The sequence below is a fragment of the Thunnus albacares genome, chromosome 6 (genome assembly GCF_914725855.1).
Source record: "Thunnus albacares chromosome 6, fThuAlb1.1, whole genome shotgun sequence".
In the NCBI taxonomy this organism is placed as follows: domain Eukaryota; kingdom Metazoa; phylum Chordata; class Actinopteri; order Scombriformes; family Scombridae; genus Thunnus; species Thunnus albacares.
The window spans coordinates 14,747,521-14,772,080 of record NC_058111.1 but is presented as its reverse complement, the minus strand read 5'-3'; the positions used below and the strand labels follow the sequence as shown (position 1 = coordinate 14,772,080).

Below are 24,560 nucleotides of genomic sequence, written 5' to 3'. Positions count from 1 at the left end.
ACACAAATATTGACAATTGTTAGCTTGAAGTGTTTTCTGTAATGTGATAAAAATGTCAGGAAGAAACTACACCAGATGAGTGAAATAATAAGGGTAAAGGCAGTGAATTAATTTCTTTGAAAGTGCTTCCTCACCTGGTGAGGTCCTCTATGTCAACCAGCATGGCATCTTGCTCCATGTGTAGCTCATCTCGGACCACTAGCAACTGTACTAACTCCTCATTCAGACCTGGAGTTGTAGAAAGTATAAGAATAATATAAAAAAGGTGTCAAGCTACAGAGCTATCACTACAAATATGAAAATGTTTCTGAAATGAAAGTTAAAGAAGTTATTATAAGTAGGAATTTTCAACATGATATACAGTATGGAAATATTCTAAACACCACAGTGGACACATCATCTATTGTGACCTTCATTAATAGATGTCCATTAAAACACATCAAATACAGCAATGGCTTTATGATTTTTTTTCTCACGGCCATCTAAAAAAAGATGAGCATTGACAGTCTGTGGTTGTTTTCACGTCACATGTTCCAGCTATTGTTCCCTCCGCTTTGCCAAGAACATTTGAAACACCAACAAAAGAGATTTTAAAGGGAAAGTCTATTTTGTAAGCAAAAACTAGCTCATGATTTTGGACTCATGGGGACTTTTGGAACAGTTTTATGTAAGATGAGAGATTATTCATCCCTGAGTACAAGGATCAATGATCTGTATAGTATGGTACCAGTAAATGCTCAGGGGAAGCTTTGAACTAGTAAAGTTCTTTGAACTGACTAACATATATAAAAGTACTTTCACATCCACTGAGCAGGGTAGGGGTCAGTATGCATGTGTATGTTTTTCCCCACTTGTTCTCTTGCTCATTTCTGTAATTGAAAGTAGAGGTCAGTCACTGGGTATGCCTGTACTCTACTGTGTGTGTGTGTGTGTGTGTGTGTGCGTGTGTGTGTGCGTGTGTGTGTGTGTGCGTGTGTGTGCGCGCGCGCGCGTGTGTGTGTGTGTGCGTGTGTGTGTGCGCGGTTGGTGCGGTCAACTCACTTTCAATCTGGGAGTGCAGATCATTGACTATAACCTGGAGCTGTCCCAGTGTCATGTCTCTCAAGTCGGTGGGCTTCAGGCTTCTCTTCATTAGACACTCACTGATGTGGGGCATGTGTGGGAGCTGCCGAAAGAAATCGCACACAGAGACATGAGTACATGAAAAAAAGACACGTCATCATCAGGATATTGCCAACCGATTTTTGGTGAGGATATAGAGATGGATAAGAATGAAGTTCAACTACAAAAATTAGTCTTAATATCTAGTTTTTCAGATATTTAATTAAAGGCAAGTATTGCAACAAATACTATGGATAATATACAGTGGGGTCCAAAAGTCTGCTATATACAATTATAAACTTATAGATATATTATCATCAGAAAATACATGGACATATCATTACAACAATTTTGACCAATGATTAATCATTTAAATAATTCATCAAGAAAATATTGAATATTGTTGGGTTTTTGGAGTGCTGGTCAGACAAAAACAAGCAATTCCAAGATGTCACTTTTGGCTCTAAGAACTTCAACAATTAATCTATTCACAAAAAAAGAATAGTAAGAGGGTTATTCCATAATGAATATGGTTGTTCACTGTAACCCCAAATTAAAAAAACCCTAAACTACAATGGGATGAATTGTGAGCAGAATAGGATCAGTCAAATTGAATGAAACCTGTAACTGAGTCAGCTGCTTTAATTGACTGACACGTCTGCTGTGTGGACTAATGTGTTTAGTTGGTATTTCAGTTGTTGCGTTCTCTGTGAGAAACTAACACTCTCTAGTCTCTCACTGCGTCTGATAACTCCCCCCTGTAACAAAAGTAAACATCATTTTTCCTTTGAGGTGTTCATCACTTTGCATCAGGAGACTGTAAAGTTGGGGAAGTACAAGTTGACACTGCTGTTTGGTCACAAACAGTGTAGCAATGTTTTATGTAATTTCACAGTAGATGAGCTCTGTGACTGTGGCGAGATTTAACTCGCCGGTAGAGGCCTGCAATGGTGTTGCTGTTCCTGAGAGCCCACACCTGCAGACTGCAGCAATCTGGTTAATTTCCCTTCTAACATTTACAATATGATCTCACTTTTCACAGGAACTTCCAATCAAATCTGAGGAACGCTCATCTAGAGAAAACATCTATTATGTCATCAAAAAACAAGTAGGAGCTAAGAGTGAAAATAAAAATCTGTGTCCTGGAGTTTTTGGACCTTTCTTTGTGCCAATTACAGTGCTGCATGAAAGTTTGTAAACCCTTGAGAATTTTCTCTATTTCTGCATATTTACACAAGTCCTAAAACTAGATAAAGTTGACCCAATGAAACAAATGACACAAAAAAATAAACTTTTTTATTTATTCATTGAGGAAAATTATCCAATCTTACATATTTGTGGGAGGTAAAAGTATGTGGACCCTTGCTTTTAGGTCAACTGGTGTGACCCCCTTTTGAAGCAATAACTTCAAACAAACATTTCTGGTTACTGTTTATCAGCTTAGAGGATGTTAGTGGGCTTCTTTGCATGAACTGCCCGCTTCAGGTCCTTCCACAGCATTTCTATAGGATTAAGGTCAGTACTTTGACTCAGCCATTCCAAATCATTATCTTTCTTCTGCTATAATCATTCTTTGGTAGAATAACTTGTGTATTTAGGGTCATTGTCTTGCTTTCAGTTCACAGACAGATACGTTGACATTTTCCTATAAAATGTGCTGGTACAACTCAGAGCTCATAGCTCCATCAATGATTGCAAGCTGTCCTGGTTCAGAGGCAGCAAAGCAGCCCAAACCATGATACTACCACCACCTTGTTTAACAGATGGCTTAAGGTTCTTATGCTGGAATGTAGTGTTTGCTTATCACCAAACAGAACGCTTCTCATTCAAGCCAAAAAGTTCGATTTTGGTCTCATCCATCCACAGGACATTTTTCCAACCCTTTCCAGCGTGGTGAGCATCAATAACTCTTCTTCTAAGGTCCTCAGAAATCTCCTTTGTTCGAGCCATGACACACTTCCACAAACCTGTACTGTGAAGCTCAGACTTTGATAGTGAAGACCCAGATTTCTCTTCTTTAAATAAGGTAGGGCCTCCCAGACTCACACTTGATTGTCATCCTATTGATTAAAACACCTGACTCTAATTTTCCCTTCAAATAAATTGATAATCCTAAAGGTTCACGTACTTTTGCCACGCACAAATATGTAACGTCGATCATTTTCCTCAATAAATAAACAAACAAGTGTAATGTTTTTGTCTCACTTGTTTAACTAGTTTTAGGACTTGAATGGAAATCTGATCACGTTTTAGGTCATATTTATGCAGAAATAGAGCAAAATCTAAAGGGTTCACAAACTTTCAAGCAGCACTGTATAGTTTCCAGTATGTGAACAAATAAAGCTCCAAACACCATCAGTTGCAGCATGTTCTCAGGTCAACCGCAGAGTTGTGCCACCACATGCAATACAATCACAAAGCATCACAGGCACACATAGGCAGATCATTTGCTTTTTGTTTACCCGGCATTCCCTCAAACAACACTCCGGTCCCACCGGTTTACATTCTTTCTCTTTCCATCCAACACCAATTTTCTCTCTCCCGCCCTCCCGCTTTTATTTCCAGTCTTGACAAACAGTAGGCGAGAAAAGGGCGAGCCCTCTCTCTCTTTTTGCATGCGCCGCACTATAAGTGTTGTGTGCGTGGGCATCTGGCTGGCTCTTGCTCGTTTCTCACCCCTCTTTCACTTTCACATCGGCACTGATGCAACTGTACTGGAGGCTGTCATGTGTCAGTTTCAGTTTTGGGTGACTGGACTTGAGCAGAGTGACATAGAGAGAAATGTGATGTCAAAAGGCAATACAAGGGGGTGGGGTGACGGGGAAGGTTATAAAGAAGTGTTAGACCTGACTCAACGGTCTAGTGTGCTCAGTGAGTTTCTGTCACACATTGGTCTCACTACTAATGAAGAATACAAATTACTGTTTAAATGTTCAACCATTAATGACTCAATATCAGATTAAGGAACTACATTCTTCTCTGAATGAATGAAGCAGACAGAGAGAAATTTGTTTTTATATTGGTATCTAAATCTCTCCTCCACTTTCTTTTCTCTCTCTGACTTGTACAGATTTAGGAAAACCCATACTCCCAGTACACACACAGGCTTACTGTGCTGGCTGAATTCCCGCGCTTTGCCCTTGGCAAGAGGGGAGGACGATACAGTTTAGCTGGAGCTGACTTAAACTAACTGGCAGCAGTATAACAGCAGAGGGATTGTTCTAGGGGAAGCATGTAGCACATGAAACTTCTGCGGTTTAATAGATCTCCAGTGTTGTGGATATTGCAGGCAGCTGTAGCTCTAACACATCTCAAAATTCACTGTATGTCCAGTCCAGATGTGACAGTGATGTCTTCTGACTGCTGAGCACTGCTACATCCCTAAACACCACAGCCAATGCTTTGTGTATAAATTATAAATGGACCTGGGCTGAGCTGCCCTTCTTTTCTCTGAATAAGTAAAACGGTTCTGCCTGTAAGTCCGGGTAGAAGTATAGTGTGTGTAAGTCTGACTGCCTGGGTGTGTGAGTGTGCCAGTGTGTGTGCTCCCGAGAAGGCAGCGAGGCAGATAAAACAGGATGAAATAATGATGAACAGGGTCGTCATCACCTTCCTTCCTCTTAATGGGGGCAGAGGGAGAGAGGAACAGAGAGGAATCCTGTGACATCATCATAACATATAATTGACCTGATACTAATTTTACTGAAACACAAAACACTCATCTACTCTCATATACTGTGACTAATGGACCACATGACTGACACTTGTAAAAGCCGCCATACTGACAAAAATATGTCACATGACGCACGTTGACCATAATATGAACTTTTTGCTCTAAAAAGGAAACAAAAAAAAGTTAATTGTATTATTGTATATTATGTCTGGTTGCTCCACTTAGCTGTATTACTCATTTACAGTAAGACTCATGTAAGACTTGTGTAAGATTCGGTAAATGTGACTTGTGTCTATTACCGGCCAGTGTGAGCTGTGTCAGGAAAAGGTCAGTATTGTACTGACTTGGTTGTTGGTTATTTTAATTTCAGTCTCAAAAGCTAATTTCAAAATGTTGTTCTCATTAGTGTAGGCCTATCAGTGCTATCAGTAAGTCTAAAGTTATTGAAACAAAAGAACTGAAATTGTTTACATGACATTGGGAACATTGGATGTTGACATGTGTTGATTTTCTATCTTACAAACTGTACAAAAATCCTCTCTACCTTCTCCTGATGACAGTTTTAAACCTGCAGATTTTGTAGCAACTCAGGGGCAGCAGAAACAAGCTGTAAACACAACACTGACATATAATCACCATTTGTGTTGATATGGCGAACTCCTTATAACACTCCTTATAGCTTTGTTTGTTGTCAACACCAACTCCTGAGAAAAATTCTGACTCTTTAGCTGCCATTTGGTGCTGGGAAGGTACTAAACAGCAGATTTTTTCAGAGTATTTTTTCCTCTGAAAAAAGCTGCCTGTTGGCTAGAAACGACACTTAAGAGAGCGATGAGAATGAACCAGAAAATTAAAACAGTGAGTTTTAAGAGGCTACAAAGCTCCATAGAGTTGAAGGGAACAGCAGAGTCGGGCTGTAATTCTCACTCCGAGAAAACCCCTTTCACTTACAAGTAGTCACATGATCCATTGTTAATACACAAGTATTGATTATAGCTGCTTTAAAGCAAAACCGAAAGCTTGAAACAGAAAATATGCGTCTGTCCTTTTTTTGGAGTTACTCTCTTACACATTCTGAATATCAGTGGATCTCTTGGTTCCAGTGTAATCAATTTTGTGTTATTTTTGTATGCTACTACATAACTGGCCATTCTTTCTAAATTCATTCTAAAATGTCAGAGAACATGGGAGCAATACAGAAAATTAGTGTTTCACATTTTTTGAGTATTTACTAAAATACAACTTCACTGTAAAAGGCAACATTATACTATCACACTGTATCATTCTGCTACTGACCAGGTCGGCCACTGGTGATTTCTTGCGATTCTGTTTCTCCACCTCCACCTGCATCTTAGCCATGGGCTTGGCCATAGCCAGCGCTAGCTTCGCCTCCGCCTGCAGTTTCTTCTGTCGACTCAGGAAGTCCATGTCCTCCAGAGACTCCGAGTCGTCCTCCGTGGTGTCCCGGTCTGAGTAGGATGAACTCTGCTTGGACTTTAGGGAGGTGGTGGTGGGAGGAACAGGGAGAAAAGACAAGAATGGCGAGGTGGAATTAAATATGAAGGAGAATGTGAACAGAATAAGAAATGAGGGAGAAAACACGGCAGGGGAGAGAATGTATAGTAAAGGTGGGAGAAAGGGGGTTACACCAGTGGAAGGGAAAGAGAAAGATAAAAGAGACCAGGTTAGAGCATGAATGTTCATATATTCTTGGCATTTAGGTATGTAGATTTCATACATAGACAGGAATGTCATTGTACATCAGCTGGGATGTGAAGAGAGTGAGGATGAACATGTAAAGAGATGATAATTCTCTCTTTCTCCCACTCTTTACTTTAAACGTGTCTCAGGCTGACAGGAGGTTAATGGGGCCATTCATCCATGGCCGTGGCGAGCGTATTCCAATTCACCTCTCATTTGCTGCCCATGAATTGGTTAACAGGCCAGAAAACGTGAGCAAAGACATTCATACAGCAACTAAACCTGATTCATAATGAATATCTACCTCAACTGCTTTCTGTCTCGCTCTGTCTCAGTATCGCTCACACATCCAATCACTTTCACATTCTGTCAGTTTTGTATATCATAACACATGTTTCGTAGTGACTTCAGGATTGTTTTCATTCTTGCATTCTGGAGAAATTCTCTAATAATTCTGTGTGTGCTTCAAGGCGCGCAACGGTGCCTACCATGGGTGACAGAGGTGTGTCCAGACTGGTCTCTGTCTTGCTGTCGTCTGCATCGCTGTCCTTGTCGCTGCCGCTGTCGTTGACAAAACAGATCTGTAAGTTCATCCCGCTCTGCAGCCTGCGGGGAGAGACAGAGATGGAAACAGACGTAGATATGTTAATATTAATAAATGCAAATAAGAGTCACATCAGTTCAGTGTTAGCTGCTTGTGCAGTAATTGACTCGGACCAGGGCCAAAACAGACAGCAATGTCAATACCACTGCTGCTAATACAAATGACCTATGATGAGTTCAACAAAGTGCTTTACCTCAATGGAGCATTTAGAGTGCTGTGAGTACTGTATGCACTAAGTACTGTGTGCACTAAAAGTACAAAAATATAGGTAAAAATGGAGAGCCAACAGCCACTAGCTGCCTTTATTACCAGAGCAAAGTGCTGGCTGAGGGTAGAATTAAGGAGGGCTTGTGTTTTTAATCATCTCCCCTCTTGTCTTCAATATGGATCGATCCAGGATGCCTCCAGTAGGTCTGATCCAATCTGCCTGGGACCAGTGGGGGTGTTTTGTGCCACCGAGGAGCGGAATAACACTAGGTGTAGGACCAGCCCACTGTGGATCAATAATCTGCTTATTCAATGCAGTAATTACAAACAGAGCTGATTGATTACACAGCATAGATCCAATCAGTCCCGATTAAAATAGGACTGGAGTGGTCGATTGCTTTTATATTTTACAGAGGAGGCAGCATCAAAAAGCTCCTGTAGCTCAAACATACGAGCCACTAAAGTGTTTGCTAACTTTTTTGACGACTAGAAGCTGACAAGTTGATATTCAATATATTGGCTGATATGAGCTTAATGCAGATATATTTGTATTGGAGAATTTGTTAGCGGATAAGTAGAAAGACACTAAATGCCAAAGAAAGATTAGAAATAGTCTTTCCATCACATTGTTTGTGTTGTTTTTTTTTTCCTCACAGTACTGTCATCTGACTATTTCCCTATTATTATCATCAGTGAGGCATTTATCACCACAGTCATCAATCTGTCACGACAATATTGAGAAATCCACGTGATTCAAATCACAGAAAACCAAAGAGCACTTAACTGTTTACAGAGCATCTAGTTCCAGTAAGATAGTGTAGGAGGTAGTAGCAGTGTGTGTGCACTGGTCTTTTAGGAAGTGAAAGCCAAGGGTTGATCATATCTGGCTCATTGCACAAATCCTCTCTATTTCCTGTCTTCTCTCTTCTTCATTACAGGTGCCCGTTACAGTAAATCTGCACTCTCAGATTTATTTTACTTTTATTCATGTTATTTTTCATTTATGCTATTTTTATTTCATGTTTCTTAGCATTGAAACAACTGCTACTACTTGTCTTTGTGAAGGTTCCCCTTTCTGTACATACTTCTTTAGGGAATAATGAGACCACAAAAAATACTAGAAACCCCAAATTTTGTATTTCCCAGGAAGTGGTCACATGTTTATTGGTAGAGAGTAAGTAATGTGACAGATGCCATAAGTCTTACCGTGAGGACAGACTGGGTTTGCCGCTCTTGCTGCAGCTGGTGTAGATGCCCGGCCCATCATCGAAGAAACTGCCCAGGGCCAACTTCTGCCTGATAGACTCCCTCTCATTCTTTTGGGCCTGCAACAGGAGATTAACAAGAGATGGTTACAATTTTACTTTTTTAACTTATTGGTTTCCAACAGAGATATCTGTCACTCCCTTTCACAATGAGGTGAAAGGTCAGGGTCAAGCTGGAAGGGTTTATGTATCTTCCTAAAAGACGCTTCAGCAGGGTGGATGCTTGTCGTCTCAGCAGCTTAAACACAGGTACTTATATAGTTTCCTTTCATGCCCTGAAACCCCTTTCTCTCTATGATTGGCTGCTTGTGCAAATAGAAGCACTTTTTCCCCCGAGTGCTTTCTGACAGTCCAAATCACAGGTGCAAGTATATTAATAGCAGCAGACTCATCTTAATTTGCAGGAAGAGGTTCAGTGTCATCTTAACAAGCTCTGATATAAAATGTGGAGTCAGCTGAAGCACTGAAAAAATATGTGAAATATCTAAGCAGGGATCATTACATGTTGGCAGTATTTTACAGGCAGGTGGTGCTGTTGTCTCAGAAAACAACCAGTAAGCACTCATTCACACACACATACACACACTCACATACACAGTAGGCCTTCTCATGCAGGACTCAAACAGGATTAAGTTTAGTAAACTCCAGAGGAAGAGCACTAATACCAGTTTCATACATGTGTAAATCTGCAAGAATCCCAACGTTACACAATTCCTGAGTCGCTCTCACTTGGCCACCTCCCAATCCTGAATTCCTAACTCAGCGTCGCCTCAGCATTGGCAGCACTTCACACATGTTCATGCAAACACTAGTCCCCATAGGACGTCTCGTCTACGCTGATAGCAGGTAAACACATTCAGCTGAAGTCCAAACAACTAACAAACGGCTCAGACTGTTTCTAATCAACTGGGAAGAGTTACATTCTCTGAAGTACCTTTTCACATGTGCTACTGTTGCACACAAACACTAAAGCCCAGATTTTTGTCAGGACGTGTTATGACTTAGGAAGGACTTTCTGTTGTTTTTATAAGAGGCTTTCAGTCTGTCAGACACACCACAGTTTGCCTCAACTGCAGCCACTGCAGAGCTCCTGACTTCCTCTCAAAGAGAAATCACTACGCCTGAAGGACAGAGTGGAAATGTTTACATGATGTGAGCTGTAAGAACATTTTGAAGGTTTAAAACACAGCTTCCCAGCCTTTTTGGCTTGTGACCCTTTATAGCCAAACAACGCATACTGATACTGTGTTCACATCATATGGGATGCATGACAGAGATAAGAAAGACTCCCATGTTTGTGACTTGTGAGTGCTCACATCATTGAACAGCTCAAGACTGTAGTATAATTACTGAGTTGATCATGTGATGGGTAAAAATGCTGTAGATTGACAATAAAACACTACATCCATTAAATGTGGGTATAATTATCTTTAACGACAAATTCCACCTGATATAAGGCATTCATGCTTGCTTGGTTATGAGATACAATGAACTTAATGCAATACATTTTATGAATCAAAATGTTTTTCCACTTGTTTCTTAACTTATTAACCATATGTGATCCCTAACATTATTATCTTGTAACACCTTGGAGAGCTCTGACCTCAAAGTTGAGTAGGTTTAAAAAAAGGTTAACAGGGACGTTTGATGGCCTGATGGTTAAGAAGTATTTTGCTCTTTCTCTTTCTCCCTCCATCCATATTTCCTGTCTGTATCTTGACTTTCCCTATTAATTAAAGGCAAAATGACAATAAAGTGAGAGGGTGAGAAGGTGATGAACAGGAAATACTCCAATGGCCTGGGGTATAGAGGAATATTCTGAATCGTCTTTTTCTCCATTATTTCCTTTTTCCACTTAATCCTCTACACATCTTCCACCTGTCTCATCCATCTCTGTTCCACACATTTCCATGCTTTCTTTATCCACCTGATTCAGCATCACCAGTCATTCGTCTTGCTCTCTCTCCCTCATTATCCCCAATTCCAGTCATCTCCTTCCATCTCCACCTCTCTCCGTCTGCCCGCAGGCCTTCACAATTCATGTTGTATCTCTCATCGGTTCTTTCTGTTCGTCCCTCTCCAAATCCCTCATCACACCTTCACCTCTCTCCCACTCATTTTCTCTAACTCCTTTGCTCCCTCCTTTTCTCTCCTCCCTCTGTCTGTCTCTCCTGACGATTGTGTGCAGGCGTTGGTGAGAGTGCCTTCACCAAGGACAAATTAACATAATCCCACTCCACACAAGAGCCCGGCAAGACGCACTTGGCACTGCCAGTACACACACTGGCATGTAGAGGACCTGGCACTGTTCCTTAATGTGTGTGTGTGTGTGTGTGTGTGTGTGTGTGTGTGTGTGTGTGTGTTTAAAAGAAAGATAGCCTGGGGAGTCAAGATGAACACACTTGAGAGTTTCAATTCAATGCTCCATAGGCGCAACAGTAGCCTGCGTGGTACAGTTCAGGTCAAACACATTTATGTACGCGTACATCACTCATACAAGCCTGACTACAGTACAACTGACACACTGTCAGTCAAGTTACTACACAGAACACTGGTTCACTGGGCATTGTTAACCATTTGTTCACCTCATGTGGTGAGGGCTAAGAAGAAACACAAATGGGGGCTGTGCTGAGGTGCAGCTGGGGAGGAAGTGTGACACATTCAAGAGGACTCTGGATGTTTTGCATTAGAATACTGTGTAATCAAACAGCATCGCCATCAACTTTAAAGCGTAGTTTTAACAGTTTGACAGACCACACACACTGCTCACCGTTATGTTCTCAAAGTGGAAATGGCAGTGGTAGTCAGACACAAATTAACTGTCTGAACAGGTCATTGGTTTCACTTCCCCAATCAAAACAAAAAAAAAAGTTTTTCGTCTGCCATCGCAAAAGCAGTTAAAGTCATGCCATTAACATTATGAAACACTTCTTTGTTGTGATTCACATTTCATGCTCTATGGTCAGAGGTGAAAGATGTTTAAAGAAATGAGGCGGAACACAGAGCATATGGCGCTGCAATGATTTAAAACGAGAAATATTTCATACACTGCCACTGGTAAGCTCATCACTCCTCAAGGGCAACCTAACTACTGCCTTGGGATAATATTTCATGATTTATATATACATGGATACATAAGGGCACACATTTACACAAGGCCACAAATTACATGTATTCGTGAGAACAATCTGTTAAATATAGTGCTTGATATGAATCAGTTATACTTAAATAGACTAATAATAGAACTGTGAGAGAGTCAGGGTGAAATGCATCACTTCTGCATTGATTAGACTGGTAACTTCTCAATCACATGATTATTTCATCATCAGTTTCATCATCAGTTAATCAGTTAAATGTCTTGTTTTGTCTGACAGCCATAGACATTACATTAACATATTCCATTTACAATCATATAAAACAGAGTAAAGCATTTTCTGTGTTTTTGCTTAAAAATGGCTGAAACTAACATCAAAATAGTTGCCAATTAAGTTTCTGTGTATTGACTAGTCGACTGAACACCTGATTGTTTCAGCTCTAAATCACACAATCAACACTGTAACACATCATTACGTTCTCATAATAAGTAGAATAAAACCCTCAAAGCACCACCAAGGCAAAAGTTGTCACTGGATTAGCAAGTAGGACTGCATCTCACACCTGCCTGACAACAAAACTTCCTGTCTTTGTCTAAACATCATCTGTTATACAGCTCGTTTGTGTTGTTTGTCTGTGTCTGGGTGGGCTGTGTGTGTTAAACCAGTCATCATAGCAGCACCATAAACCATTTAGAAAGGTGTGGAATACGCCACTTACGGTTGGACGTGCGAATGGGTAGTAAATACAAGCTCCTCTTTTCACTTCTTTTTCTTCACACTTCCTTTATCATCCATACTGACAGCTCTACCTCATCTTCTTGTCTTTTTAAATCTCATGTGCTATCATATCAATCTGAAAACATACCTCTCTCGCTGGAAGTAAAGCAACAGATTTCTGAGTCTCTTAAATACAAGAAGCAATCTGTATTCCTTTGCTTGCCTTGCAGGTGTGACTTTTCTATTTCAGTTTTTGGATGAATTAGGTGCCAACCTTGCATGTCACATGCCTTAATCATAAGCTCTCTGCTCTTTTGACTGGGTCACCCATTCAAACTGTTATGAATAAGTAATCGTAACCTTTCCCACTCATTTCCCACTAGCGCTCTGGTGGGAGATTTGCAGAAGTCTTATAAAATCCTCAGACGGCAAATTGTCTGAGTGCCTGTTTCCACACGATGATGACATGGAAAATTGCTGGATCCATTACATTAACATTTTAATGTGCATGTGGGGAAGGGAAAAGAGAGAGAGAGAGAGAGAGAATGAATGACAGTCCTAACCACCTCCTTCACTTCCTAGCCTTGAACACCACAGCCATCACTGTCCAAATTAGATTGGGAGGAACACAATTAGGCTAATTTGTGTTTTTCCTCAAATTCACCAGGCAATTTCCTCTGTTGAAAAATGCTTATTGATAAAGACATTTTCTCCTCCACTCTGCATTACAACTATTCATTCACGGGCCTGGAGGGTGATTTAGCCCTGGCAATGGACGACGGGGTGCTTGTTTTGAGCCCTCAAATCTTCCCTGAATATCTATATTAGAGAAGGGAGATGAATTTAATTATCTGTGCTAACAAAGAGCATCCTCCCTCGCCCTCCCCCAAATTGCTGGCTCTTGTGGCCAGAAATTGTTTAGTGGTTAAGATCTGAGAAGAGTATGAATGTGTGCATGTCTCTGCATGCCAGTGGGTTTCCGTCCTCTGCTTCTCTCTGATTTCAGTCTCCTTTTTAGCCTTCCTTCTGTATCTTAAGTTTAAAAAAATATTAAAATGTGGAGGAGGTCCTTTAAAATGTATCACCCCTTCATTTATTAATATTTCTTCCCCATTTCTTCTCTTTTCCCTCCATTCCTCTCTAAGTGCTCTCCTTTTTCCTGCACAATGGAGGCTTTTCACTGGTAAAGACCTCACCCCCTGGTTGGAGACAAGAACCCGCTGTTCATACACGCACACACACACACACACACACACACACACGAATACTAGGTCTTGTGAGCACAGGCTATGTGTCTGTTTAAGTATAGCAACAGTGAAAAGTATAACATTACAGAGTACCCGAATAGGACTGTGAATGTGGAAAACAGTTCAGAGAGCTTTTAAAAAAACCCACATTAACTAGTTGTCCCTCTCTCCCTTTCTTGCCTCTCTACGTCACACCCATTGTGGTATTGCTGTAATTTACAAAAATATGGAGTCTCCAAATATCTTTTTTGGAAATCTGCCTGGACCTTTTAATGAAAAAAAACATTCACTGTAGAATGGTCATACTGTGTGCTATGTATCTTTTTGTGAGGCAGGTATTGACAGGTACACTGCCCTCGACCTTTACAGGCAAAAACAAAGGCTTATAAGGCAGACAAATTTTTTCAAATTTTACTGACTTCAAAGGTAATCTGCACTATTTCTGTATCACTCAGAGTATTTCTGACACTTTCACTATAAACTTTGGGAGTTTTTCTTTCTGGCAAGACCTAATTTATGCATATAGTCACTGTAGTTCAGGAGCTACAGACAATTTAATTTGAGTATTTCAGTTTACTTTTTCTCCAAAATAGGGAGTGGAGTCGAAGAGGTTAAGGTATGGTTGTACTAAGCGTGTATGTGTCGGTTGCTGTGTTTTGGCTGTGTGTGGTGTTGAGAATCCAAGCAGAGGACAGCTTCACACTGATATGTTTTCCAGGTCTGACAGTGAGCTGCTGCTGAGCTCACAGCTTTACAAACAGATACAAGGTCACTGTGTCTTCTCTCTGTGTGTGTTTTGACTGTGCAGTATAGTCTCCCCGTTCACACAGATGTTCTTGCAGGCTTAGTTTACTCTAAAACTGCATCAACTTGTACATATTTTTGGAAATGTAGAGTGAAGTCTGTGTATATTCTTTTTAAATATACAATCTGAAAGTCTACAGCCTCTCCGTGTAGTCTAAAAATGTGTGTATGTAAGATCCTTCCTCTTTCCGTGTGCTATCTGAGATCTGTCTATCTAGGCAGTGCAACATTCTATCCCAGATAAGGGACCTGACCTCTGACCCCTCTTACAGTTCAGCTGCAGGTCAGTAAAAGGCTGTTCCTGTCACTCAGATTGGAGGAGAACAACTCAGCAAGTGGTAGAAAGCTGTGAATGTGTGTGTGGTGGTAAAAGAGGTGGGGGGAGGGCGATAGTGGGATAAAGGAAAAAATAAGAATAGGGGGGAGAATGACAAAAGAAGGGAGGGGATATGGGGAGCATGAAGTGGGTTTAGACAGGACAATGGGTCTCCAAGTGACATCTGAGCTTTCTCTCTGCGAGAGGGCCAGACGATGGATTTGTGGGAAAAGATTCAGTAGAGGAATCTGTTTTTATACCCCCTAAAGAATGAAGCAGATTTAAGTTACTCACAGTATTATGTCATAGCACTGCCACAAATATCTAAGCGCTTAAACACCCAAACTTAAACCCAAGCATTACGTCAGCCTCGGTCTTTGGGTTGTAACATATTTAAAGCCTGAAGTATAACATCAAAGTAAACACATTCACGTCCACCTCTATTGACTACACAGATATGTCAGTGAGTCCTCAGCGTGCAGCATTTTCGATTACGTACGCTTAAAGGATTCTTTGTAGAAATAGCCTGATATAGCTCATTCCTACATGCCAATTAACCCTATTGTTTTCCAAAATCTATTAAAAACACATAAGTGAGCCACACTTTTGCACTGAGAGACATGGTCCTTCATTATCATGAACATGAGCAGTGAATTTATTTTGAGTCAGTCCCACATAGACCATCCTGCTGCTGTAAATACTCAGCAGTGCACCAAATAAACATCTGAAAATAGTCCCCACACACACACAAAAAAAGCACAATTTCCTGTTTAGGTTACGTTTGCTAGAAACTACAGTGCCTAAGGGATTTAGTGAATTATTTAGCCTTTGAAAAAGAGAAACTATATATTTATGGCTCGCTTTCAAGCATTCAGTAGGAACCAATGGGCCACAAACAACATATGAGGAGTTTTGATCTGTGTTGACATAAATATAGATTACCACCAGATTTCTCCTGAAAAAGTTAAGCTTGGAATATGACACATATAAACAGCAACATGGTCCTTTACCTCTTTGTAGTCGTCACTAAGGTAGAGGCCGGACGCTTGCCTGATGACATCATCCACTCCACCACAACCATCCATGGTATCCAGCGCCTCCCTCATCCCTCCCTCCCTCTCTCTCTCTGTCTTCCTGTCTTTTCCTCTCTACTCCCAAGTCAGTAGGTTAGTCCAGACCCGACTCCTGACGTTGGGTCCAGTCAGTACGCATCATATTCCCCGCCGGCTCACCCCTGCCATGATCTGACACACAGCCAGAAAAAATCTACTCCTCCACTGGTGGCTTCTCCCTGTTCCTCTCTTACATGTTGTGACATTCATTCATTTCCCTGCACTCTCCTTTGGGTTTCCTCTGCTGTTCTGCCTCTCCCACAGGACTGAGAAAGCACAATGGTCAGAGGTAAGGCCCCTTTAGACCCTCCCTACCTTCCACCCTCTGGTCAGGGCGGCCTCTCACAGCCAGAGAGTGCCACAGAGCGAGGGAGAGGGAGAAATTCACTCTGGTGTTTTTTTCCGTTTTCACGCCCTGACGTGAGGGCAGCAGCTGCTCACAGCCAGTTTGGAAAGAGACACCACAGCGACGGGATAGCCACAGTGTGTGTGTGTGTGTGTGTGTGTGTGTGTGTTTGTGTGTCTGTGTGTGTGTGGTTAGATGTCTCCTGGTGTGTCTGGAGCCTCTTGTCGTATCTCCTGGACCCAGTCTATATTTATTTCAACCTCTGTCACACCCAGGACTCGTTCTGAGTTTTTCCTTTTTAAGCTTCCTAACCCTCTTATCTAGAATAGCTTACAATTGTGTGAGAGAATGTAGATTAACTTTCATATCTCAAGTGAAACGAATGTGAAAAATCTGTGTGTTTATGTAACAGAGGAGGTCTTGTGCTCTCTCCCTTGCTGAGGTAAAAATAGTGCCCTGTCTGGACTCCAAAGCCAGCAGCCCCACAGCCCCGGCCAGCTAAATAAACCCTGACAGAGCACAATGGACCATTAGTCTGGCACGCACATACACACCCACACCCACACACACACACACACACACACACACACACACACACACACACACACACACATACACACACAGTCACCACTAACTTGAGCCTTGTATCAATGACTTACATTTTCAATCTGAGCTCTCCACGGTGTGTAATGATCTCATCTTTGCGAGACGCTATCGACCCGTGACTCATATATTTGTCATAGCCGCCCAGACAGAAAATTATATCCACACATGGCTGCAGAATCATATTGCCTGGGAACATGACTTCACACAAACACAAACCATCAACTGGTTACACAGAAAAATGGAAGGCGTGACAGGGATTGTAAAACCATTATTATGTTCTTATGGATACCCATAATTCATAATCACCACATCAGGGGATCACATAGCCAACATTTTCAGTGTGTAATGAATCAGTGGAATGCACTTTAGTGTGGACTGCAACTACTGATTATATTTCTTGATTGATTAATCTGTTGATTCTTTTTAGTTAATTGCTAAATTGTCTATGATATCTATTAATTTCCCAGAGTCCAAGGTGACATATTCAAATTGTTTTTTGTCTGATGAACAGTTGAAATCCCAAATATATGTCGATTTAAAATGATATGAAACATAGAAAAGCAGCAAAGCATCATATTTGAGAAATAAAAGGAGTTGAAGAAGTAAAACTAATCATTTTAGTACTACATTAGTGTATACAGCTACAAAAGCAGCGGGTAGGGTATCAAACCTCACAACAGACTACCGAAAACTGGTCACTGGAGGCTGGCATCAAGAACATCGTTGTTGTTCTCATTCTTTGTTCAGATATTTTCAGATTTAAATGATAATTTTGCAAGATTTAGACTATATTTTATATTTTTATTCTTGTATGTCCCACTTTTATTGAGACAAAATTAAATACAACTGTAATGCATTTGAGAGCAGTAGATTATTTTGTTAAGCAGAAAAAAGGGTTTTGTGTAGAGCTGCAACCATTAGTCGATTAATTGATTAGTCAATGGACAGAAATGAATCAGCAACTATTTTGATAACTGATTAATAATCCTTTAAGTCATTTTCAAGCAAAAATGCCAAATATGACATCATCAATTTCATGACATCACCTTGGGCTCTGGGAAATTGTTTTTTTATATTTTATAGACCACAATGATTAATTGATTAGTCAAAAAAAGTAATCAGAAGATTAGTCAATAATGAAAATAATCATTAGTTGCAGTCCTAGTTTTGCAAAAACCTTACACAACAGTACTGGCAATTTTCCAAAAATATCCAGCTCTCATACTGTAATAAGAAATGTCTAATCTTCTCCTTGGACACTTACTTTTTATTTATATACCATACACTGGCATTTTGTTCTATTGATTACCAATTACCTGCAAGCAGTAATGATACCTGCATTGCAGATAGTGCATGTCATCCCCTATTCGAGGCTACGTATAATCAATATACACATGTTCAAGGCTTGCTGCAAGGTGAAATGAAAAATATCTTATACCTGTCAAGTTACTATAGATATAAACACGCTAAAAAAATAACGCTCTTTTAAGCTTTGAAGAAATACGCAAAACCTTAACCCTGCCTGCAAGTGGAGCAGGAGCCGTTTCAAATTTCTATACTGTTTCCGTCTTTTTTTTAAAGCATCAAAACCTCCACCTGTGGACTGATTCAAAAGATGAATCATACTAGACAGTCAGAGATCTAATGGGAAGACAAGGATATCAGATAAGAAATAAAATAGCCAGCCAAGGACAAACGTATCTAAGGAAGAGAACGCCAAGTGATACACGATGAACATGAGTCACATTCATCTGTTCCTCTGCTGAGAGAGAGAGAAGATAGAAAAATAATCAGACAGCTGGGGGAAAAAGCATTTGCCTGACAACATCAAAGCTCATCTGAACATGCATGCTCCACTCCAACACACACACAGGGGTTAAATGAAAAAATAGGAAGTAGGTTTGATTCAGTGTTGATCCCTAAGGATTATGGGTAGAGTACAGCGAATTGTTTGGCTCTCTCCTGAATCCACCCACGCTGGACTGCTGCTGCCGGGGACAATATAGACAACAGACACACACACACACACACACAGGCACACACAAGCCAATAAAACCGGTGTTAGTTGTGTGTGAGAGTGGCCTGTTTGGGGCTGAAGGGTGGGGCCCGTTGGTTCTCTGCTTCATTACTGAGGCTGACTTCATAGTGAAGGTGAAGTCACTGCTGATTCAAATGGGATAGGAGGTAGAGAGGGAAGGGGTATCTTGGCTACCTGGACATGAGAAGCAGGCAACACACACATACACTTACAAATGTGTACATGAATATATTGCCTCAATCACAGTTCAAGACCAAAGACTGAGGATACTTTCAGCTGACTATTTGAGACAAACACACTCTCTCTCAGACACACACACAGGTTAATTCCTCTGATGTAGATGATGGCTTGACTGTCAGGTCAGCTGAGAGAGCGAGAGAGGGAGAGATAGACACATACAGACAGACACAGAATGGTGTATTGTTCCAAGTGAACAGAGGGTGACTGTGGGAGAGTGGGTTCCTGGCACCTCCTGTAAGCCTGGCATCCAAGGCCAATGGCACTGTGTGTGTGTGTGTGTGTGTGTATGTGTGTGAACGTGCATATGCTTGATACCAATGCACCTATACTTGCGATGCCCTCGCTCTTTCTGTCAGTCCCGCTTCATGCTTGTTTATGAGTTTCTGTATCTGCAAATGCATGTGTGATGTTTCTGCATATAATTGTGTGATATTATAACAGCATATCACATTTCCTGCCACATTTGAAAGGAACACTAGAGACTCAGATCCGATCTTATTTTGGAAAGAGGAGGAAAAGAATGGGGGCTGCTACCATAGCAACGTGGTGAGAATTTCTCCATGGCAATGCTCTGTGTTCCAAACAAATTGGGCTGCGAAAGGAGCACGGGGCGGCCCATCGGGAAGTCCGTTAACTCAAACACACTGTGTCATAGAGGCCAGTGTTTGAGGGAGCTTTAGTTTTGACAAATTATGTACTATGTGTAACAATTTTATTACAAATAATACTTGTGTCTTGTTAAATCTGTGTAGGTACTAGAGGTAATAGTCCTCTTCTTTTCCAATCTGACACTGGTTAATAGTGCTCTGGACAGTCCTGAAGTCTACATCAAGATAAGCTGTCATGCTTACCTCAATAACATTAAATGGAACAATGACTATTTTAGGATTTTAGGATTTTTATGGAAGGCAATGTCAGTCTATAGGTTGGTCAGTCCACTGTTTTGGTCCGGACTGTGCTATCTCAACAACTATTATGATGGATTGCCGTGAAATTCTCTGCAGAAATTCATGGTCCCAGGAGGATGAATCAGTTTTCTTTGTTGGTTCCAAGACAATGTGTACCACTGTGTTTGGTGATCCACGTTTTTCTCCTCTAGAACCATGAGGTTCAAATTTGTGTTTTTGAGTGAAATGTCATAACAACTACTGGATGGATTTCTATAAAAATTGTAGTGTAACATTCATATCCCCCTCAGGATGAATTTGTATAAACTTTTGTGATCTCCTAACCTTCAATCTAGTGCCATCATCAGATCAAAATGATAATTTCTCTAACCAAATGCCTGCAAAACTGATGACATTCTCATCAGTCTCAGCTAGACCTTGTATTTAGTGCTATTTAGCAAATGTTAGCATGCTAACATGCTACACTAAGATGGTGCATATGGTCAACAGTATACCTGCTAAACATCAGCATGTTAGCATTATCAGTGTGAACATGTTAGCATACGGATGCTCAAAGTACTACTGTGCCAAAATACAGCCTCACAGAGCTGCTAGCATGACTTGTTTAAATATGCATGGCATCATGGCATGATGTTTCTTTTTCTGTTGTCTCGCTACTGATGAACTTCTGGTTAGATAACAATGTTTGTTAGAGTTATTTACAGTTTAATTACATGGGTTTTAGACCATTTATTGGATATCAATAATACCATACATTTGGTTTACTGTCAACCCTCAATTCTGTCATTCTAGTATGATCCATCAGCGGTATCTACTGTGCTGCTAGTCCTCATTTATAATTCATTAGGCCACACCTCATACACTGTTACACTGTTCTGACACTGGAGCTCTCCTTCATCGCTCTGCCAGCCAGCTTGAAAAACTGCATGCACTTGTATACACATATGGATAACATAAATACACATACTTTCTCTCTCACACACACAGACATACATATATACACATGCTGTGTGTGACAGGATCCAACATTCAATCAGAGTTCCTGAGGCCTTGGCAAGCTGACAGTATTCCTACGGCCCGAGATGACATACTGTGGCCAAGCGGATAAATCTCACCATCACCCTTCACCCTGCTTGTGCTGCTGCTGCTGCTGACAGCAAAACAGCTCCACCGGATTTATAGATTTACAGGAGAATCTGAAAACAGGATGACATATTGAGACCTCAGCCTGTAGTAAACACAATGAACAAAAGCATGGTTTCAGCTCACTTAAGCACTTAATAAAATGAAATGCTGCATCGAGATGAAGGAGATGGCTGCAGACAGTAGATTGGCTGATGATTGATTGTTCTTGTGATATAATGATGAGCATTTTATTTTGTCCTTTTTGCTCTCATAGTTTATTTGTAAAATTGATCCATGATGCATCTACCCTTCCTGACAGGGCTTAAATCGATGGATGGTTTTTGGTTGACTACGGGTCAAATGGTCAATTTATTGGTTTTTTTGGGTCAGCCTGAGACTTAATTGGCTAATGGTTTTTGACATTAAGTGGGAGGGAGCTTGCCTTAACATTACAGGGTGAACAAACAGGGAAGGACAGACGCTTTCCATTTCCTTCCACTACTTTTCATCCTTTTCTCATCTCTTAGCCACCAGTAGCCAAATACAGTAAGATGAACACCACACCTTACTAAAAGTGGAGGAAAACAGCGCTGTTGATAACCAAAACAAAGATTGCCCCAAGACATAGACTAGACTGTCCCAGGAGACAAACGGAGACACAGGGACAACACCCTGCCTTCACCACTCCTTGTTCACTTTATTCCCTAATTAAACCCTTCTCTCGTTCCCTCTCATTAATCCTTTCTCTTCCTCTAGTCCTCTGTTCTTTCCCCCATCACCCTTTACTTCTTCCCATCCTCCGGTGTATGTGTATGTGTGAGGGGCGCTGTCTCACTGCTGGTTGCCAGGTTACCAGTCTAATTGAGGGGCCTCCAGAGAGTCGCTGTTATCAGAGCCAGAACCCTCTGTTCCGCTTACCGCCGCTCTCGTTCTTTCTCTTATTCACTCCATCTCTCTTTTCTGGTTCACTCCTTGCAATATGACAACTTCCTTCCCATTCTCCCACTGTCAATAAACTTTTTTTCAGCATCCCCCTGAATTTTCATTCCCTAGATTAAACTGGCGTCCATTATTTTTTCCATTCTCCCTATCATGTATAATCTTCGTCTGCTCAGAAAGCTGCACGCCGTTCTCATCGCTCTCTTTCTACCCATCTCTTGCTTCTCTTTACTCAGGCTGTATAGTCAATACTTCTTCTGCTACTGTTTCATCTCTGCCTTTCATCCGCTATCTCTACACTAGCCCTTCGGCATGTTATCTTCACCTCTTTCCGTCCATCTTTCCGTTGCTCCATCTAGCTTTTATCTACACTAAACACGGCAGGAAATCCTTATCCTGTTACACAACCGCTCTTTCACTCACCCACAGAAAATCCACCCTCCTGACATACAAATATGTAGAACATGTACCAAGATTAATACAAATTATTTGTTAAATAATGTGAGTCGTTTTCTCACCGCAAAAATCCCAAACTGGAGGCCTGAGGGCAGTTTATTAAATCCTAAGCCTAATCTTGAGCTTTAAGAGGATGTGAATGGAGCTGACAAGAGATCAGCTTTTATAACTGTTGATAATGCCAGGGAGGTGAGTGCTTACAATTGTTAGCAACCGGTTTGAAGCCCTTCAGCTACGCTAAGACAAATCCCACACAAGAAACAGCAATACATAGATCACTCTCACTTTTTTTTCAAACGCTGTTCCATTAAACCCCAAAGGAAAGTCACATAGTTGGAGGACAGAATTAGGACTTCCAAGTTTCATGTTACATGTTGCATGTTGATATCACACCCAAAAGGCCCATCCACCCATCTCTTTCTCATCACTTCCTCTGCAGCTTTTCCCTCCCTGCTTCTGCACTTGCTTCTCCCCATCAAAGAAGCTCCATCTTTCCCCCTCAACGCCTCCCCTGGCATATTCCGCTCGTCTCTTTTGCCTTTCATCTACCTCTCTGCTTGTTCCCACTCTCCATCTCTACTGCATTGCAGACTCTCTACCCTCGCAGAGCTGGTTGTAGAAAATCGGATGTACAGCTGTGATGTGTTTGCTTTCCTTTAATCACGACTGCTTCATCCCTCCCAATTCCTCTTTAGATAAAGTGGGACACTGCTGTCACATGTACAGGAATTACACACACAGACACTCATAGACATGAATGCACACACAAGCACAACCCCTCCAAGCAACTATTCACATTTAAATCCTATTTTTCACCACGCTGTCCGAATTTAATAATTAACGCATCATCTACATGAAACTCAGAGCACAGAACACATTTACACACACACACACAGAGTTCAGTCATGACACCAAAAACTTGCACACCTCATCGCCTCCTTTGACAGGGATTGATGAGGCTGGATGAGGAGGAGGTGGAGGGGAGGTAGGACATTATTCCCTTGAGTCAAGTGCTCTCTTAGCAACCAGCCAGCCATCAGATTCACAACACAATCACGTAACACAAAAGACAGCTCCTACACAGGTCTGAGTCTCCGCAATGACACACAAGTCCAAAGCTGTGCAGCAATTTCTTAGTTTCAATATGACATTTAAGGATTTATGATAAACTGACAAAATATGATAGTGCCACAATCAGCCAAGCTAACACCAACAACAAAATCACAGCAGCTTGTGTCAAAATGAAAAAAAGACATTAGCAATTAACTTAAATGTCATCTTAATCTGAGAACTACCTGGTAAGAACAGTTTTCCTGGTGGACCATCCTTCACAGCATCCTAGAGCGGAGCTGGCTGAGCTGGGAGAGCTGGAGTGGGACTGGGATAAGATTCCCAGCCCTGCAGTGGTATTCCAGCGGAGAGGAGAAGAGAGGAGAGGAAGGATCCCGCCCTGCGCTTGATCCAACTAACAAAAAATCAATCACCACTTCTCCTGCTTGCCTCTCCTTGCCATTCAGTTCAGTCTTCACTGCTTCTTTCTATCTCTGTTTTCTGCTTGTTTTCTGGTCTGTCTGTTTGTCAAAAGAGAAGGGCAGGGTCTGATCGCTGCTTCCCCAAAGCCGAGAGAGGGAGGGGAGCGAGAGACTGGAGGAGGGGTGTGAGAATGAGAGAGAGAGAGAGAGAGAGAGAGAGAGAGAGAAAGAGGGAGAGAGGGAGGGGAACAGTGAAAAGCAGAGTACACTCCCGGTTGCCTCTCTCTGTCTGGTTTGGACTGAAATGGGGGAGGAGCTGGTGGACTGAGTGTATGCAGAGTTGGCCAGTGGGGAGAGGGGATGGTGGAAAAAGCAGGGAGGGAGAGAGGAGGGTGGCGCGGGTCAGTGTTGGGATGTCATTCTGCTGTTTCATATGGAGTCATGCCAGACAGGGACACAGAGACAGCGGAGAGGAACAAGGGCAGAGGAATGACTTTAAATCTTTAACCTTAATCTTAATCCTATCTGCACTGCATGAATAGTTAGCAAAACAAATGATGCAATGCTATAAAGTCATAAAACTAAAGT

At 41.4% G+C, this 24,560-nt stretch overlaps 1 protein-coding gene across 6 annotated transcripts in view; it reads right to left on the bottom strand.

Moving 5' to 3' along the window:
- schip1 (schwannomin interacting protein 1) overlaps positions 1-24,560 on the bottom strand; it is a 216,788-nt gene that overhangs the window by 1,454 nt on the left and 190,774 nt on the right. For 4 of the 6 annotated variants that reach the window (XM_044353456.1, XM_044353457.1, XM_044353459.1 and 1 more), the window contains 5 exons: positions 8,493-8,611; positions 6,964-7,081; positions 6,071-6,268; positions 1,042-1,165; positions 135-228 (listed from right to left, as the gene is read on the bottom strand). In XM_044353456.1, coding sequence (XP_044209391.1) covers positions 135-228; positions 1,042-1,165; positions 6,071-6,268; positions 6,964-7,081; positions 8,493-8,611 — 653 coding nt within the window. Of the gene's footprint in view, positions 1-134; positions 229-1,041; positions 1,166-6,070; positions 6,269-6,963; positions 7,082-8,492; positions 8,612-15,740; positions 16,195-23,795; positions 24,180-24,560 lie in introns of those variants that run through there. The other 2 variants (XM_044353461.1, XM_044353460.1) reach the window with 2 other exon arrangements.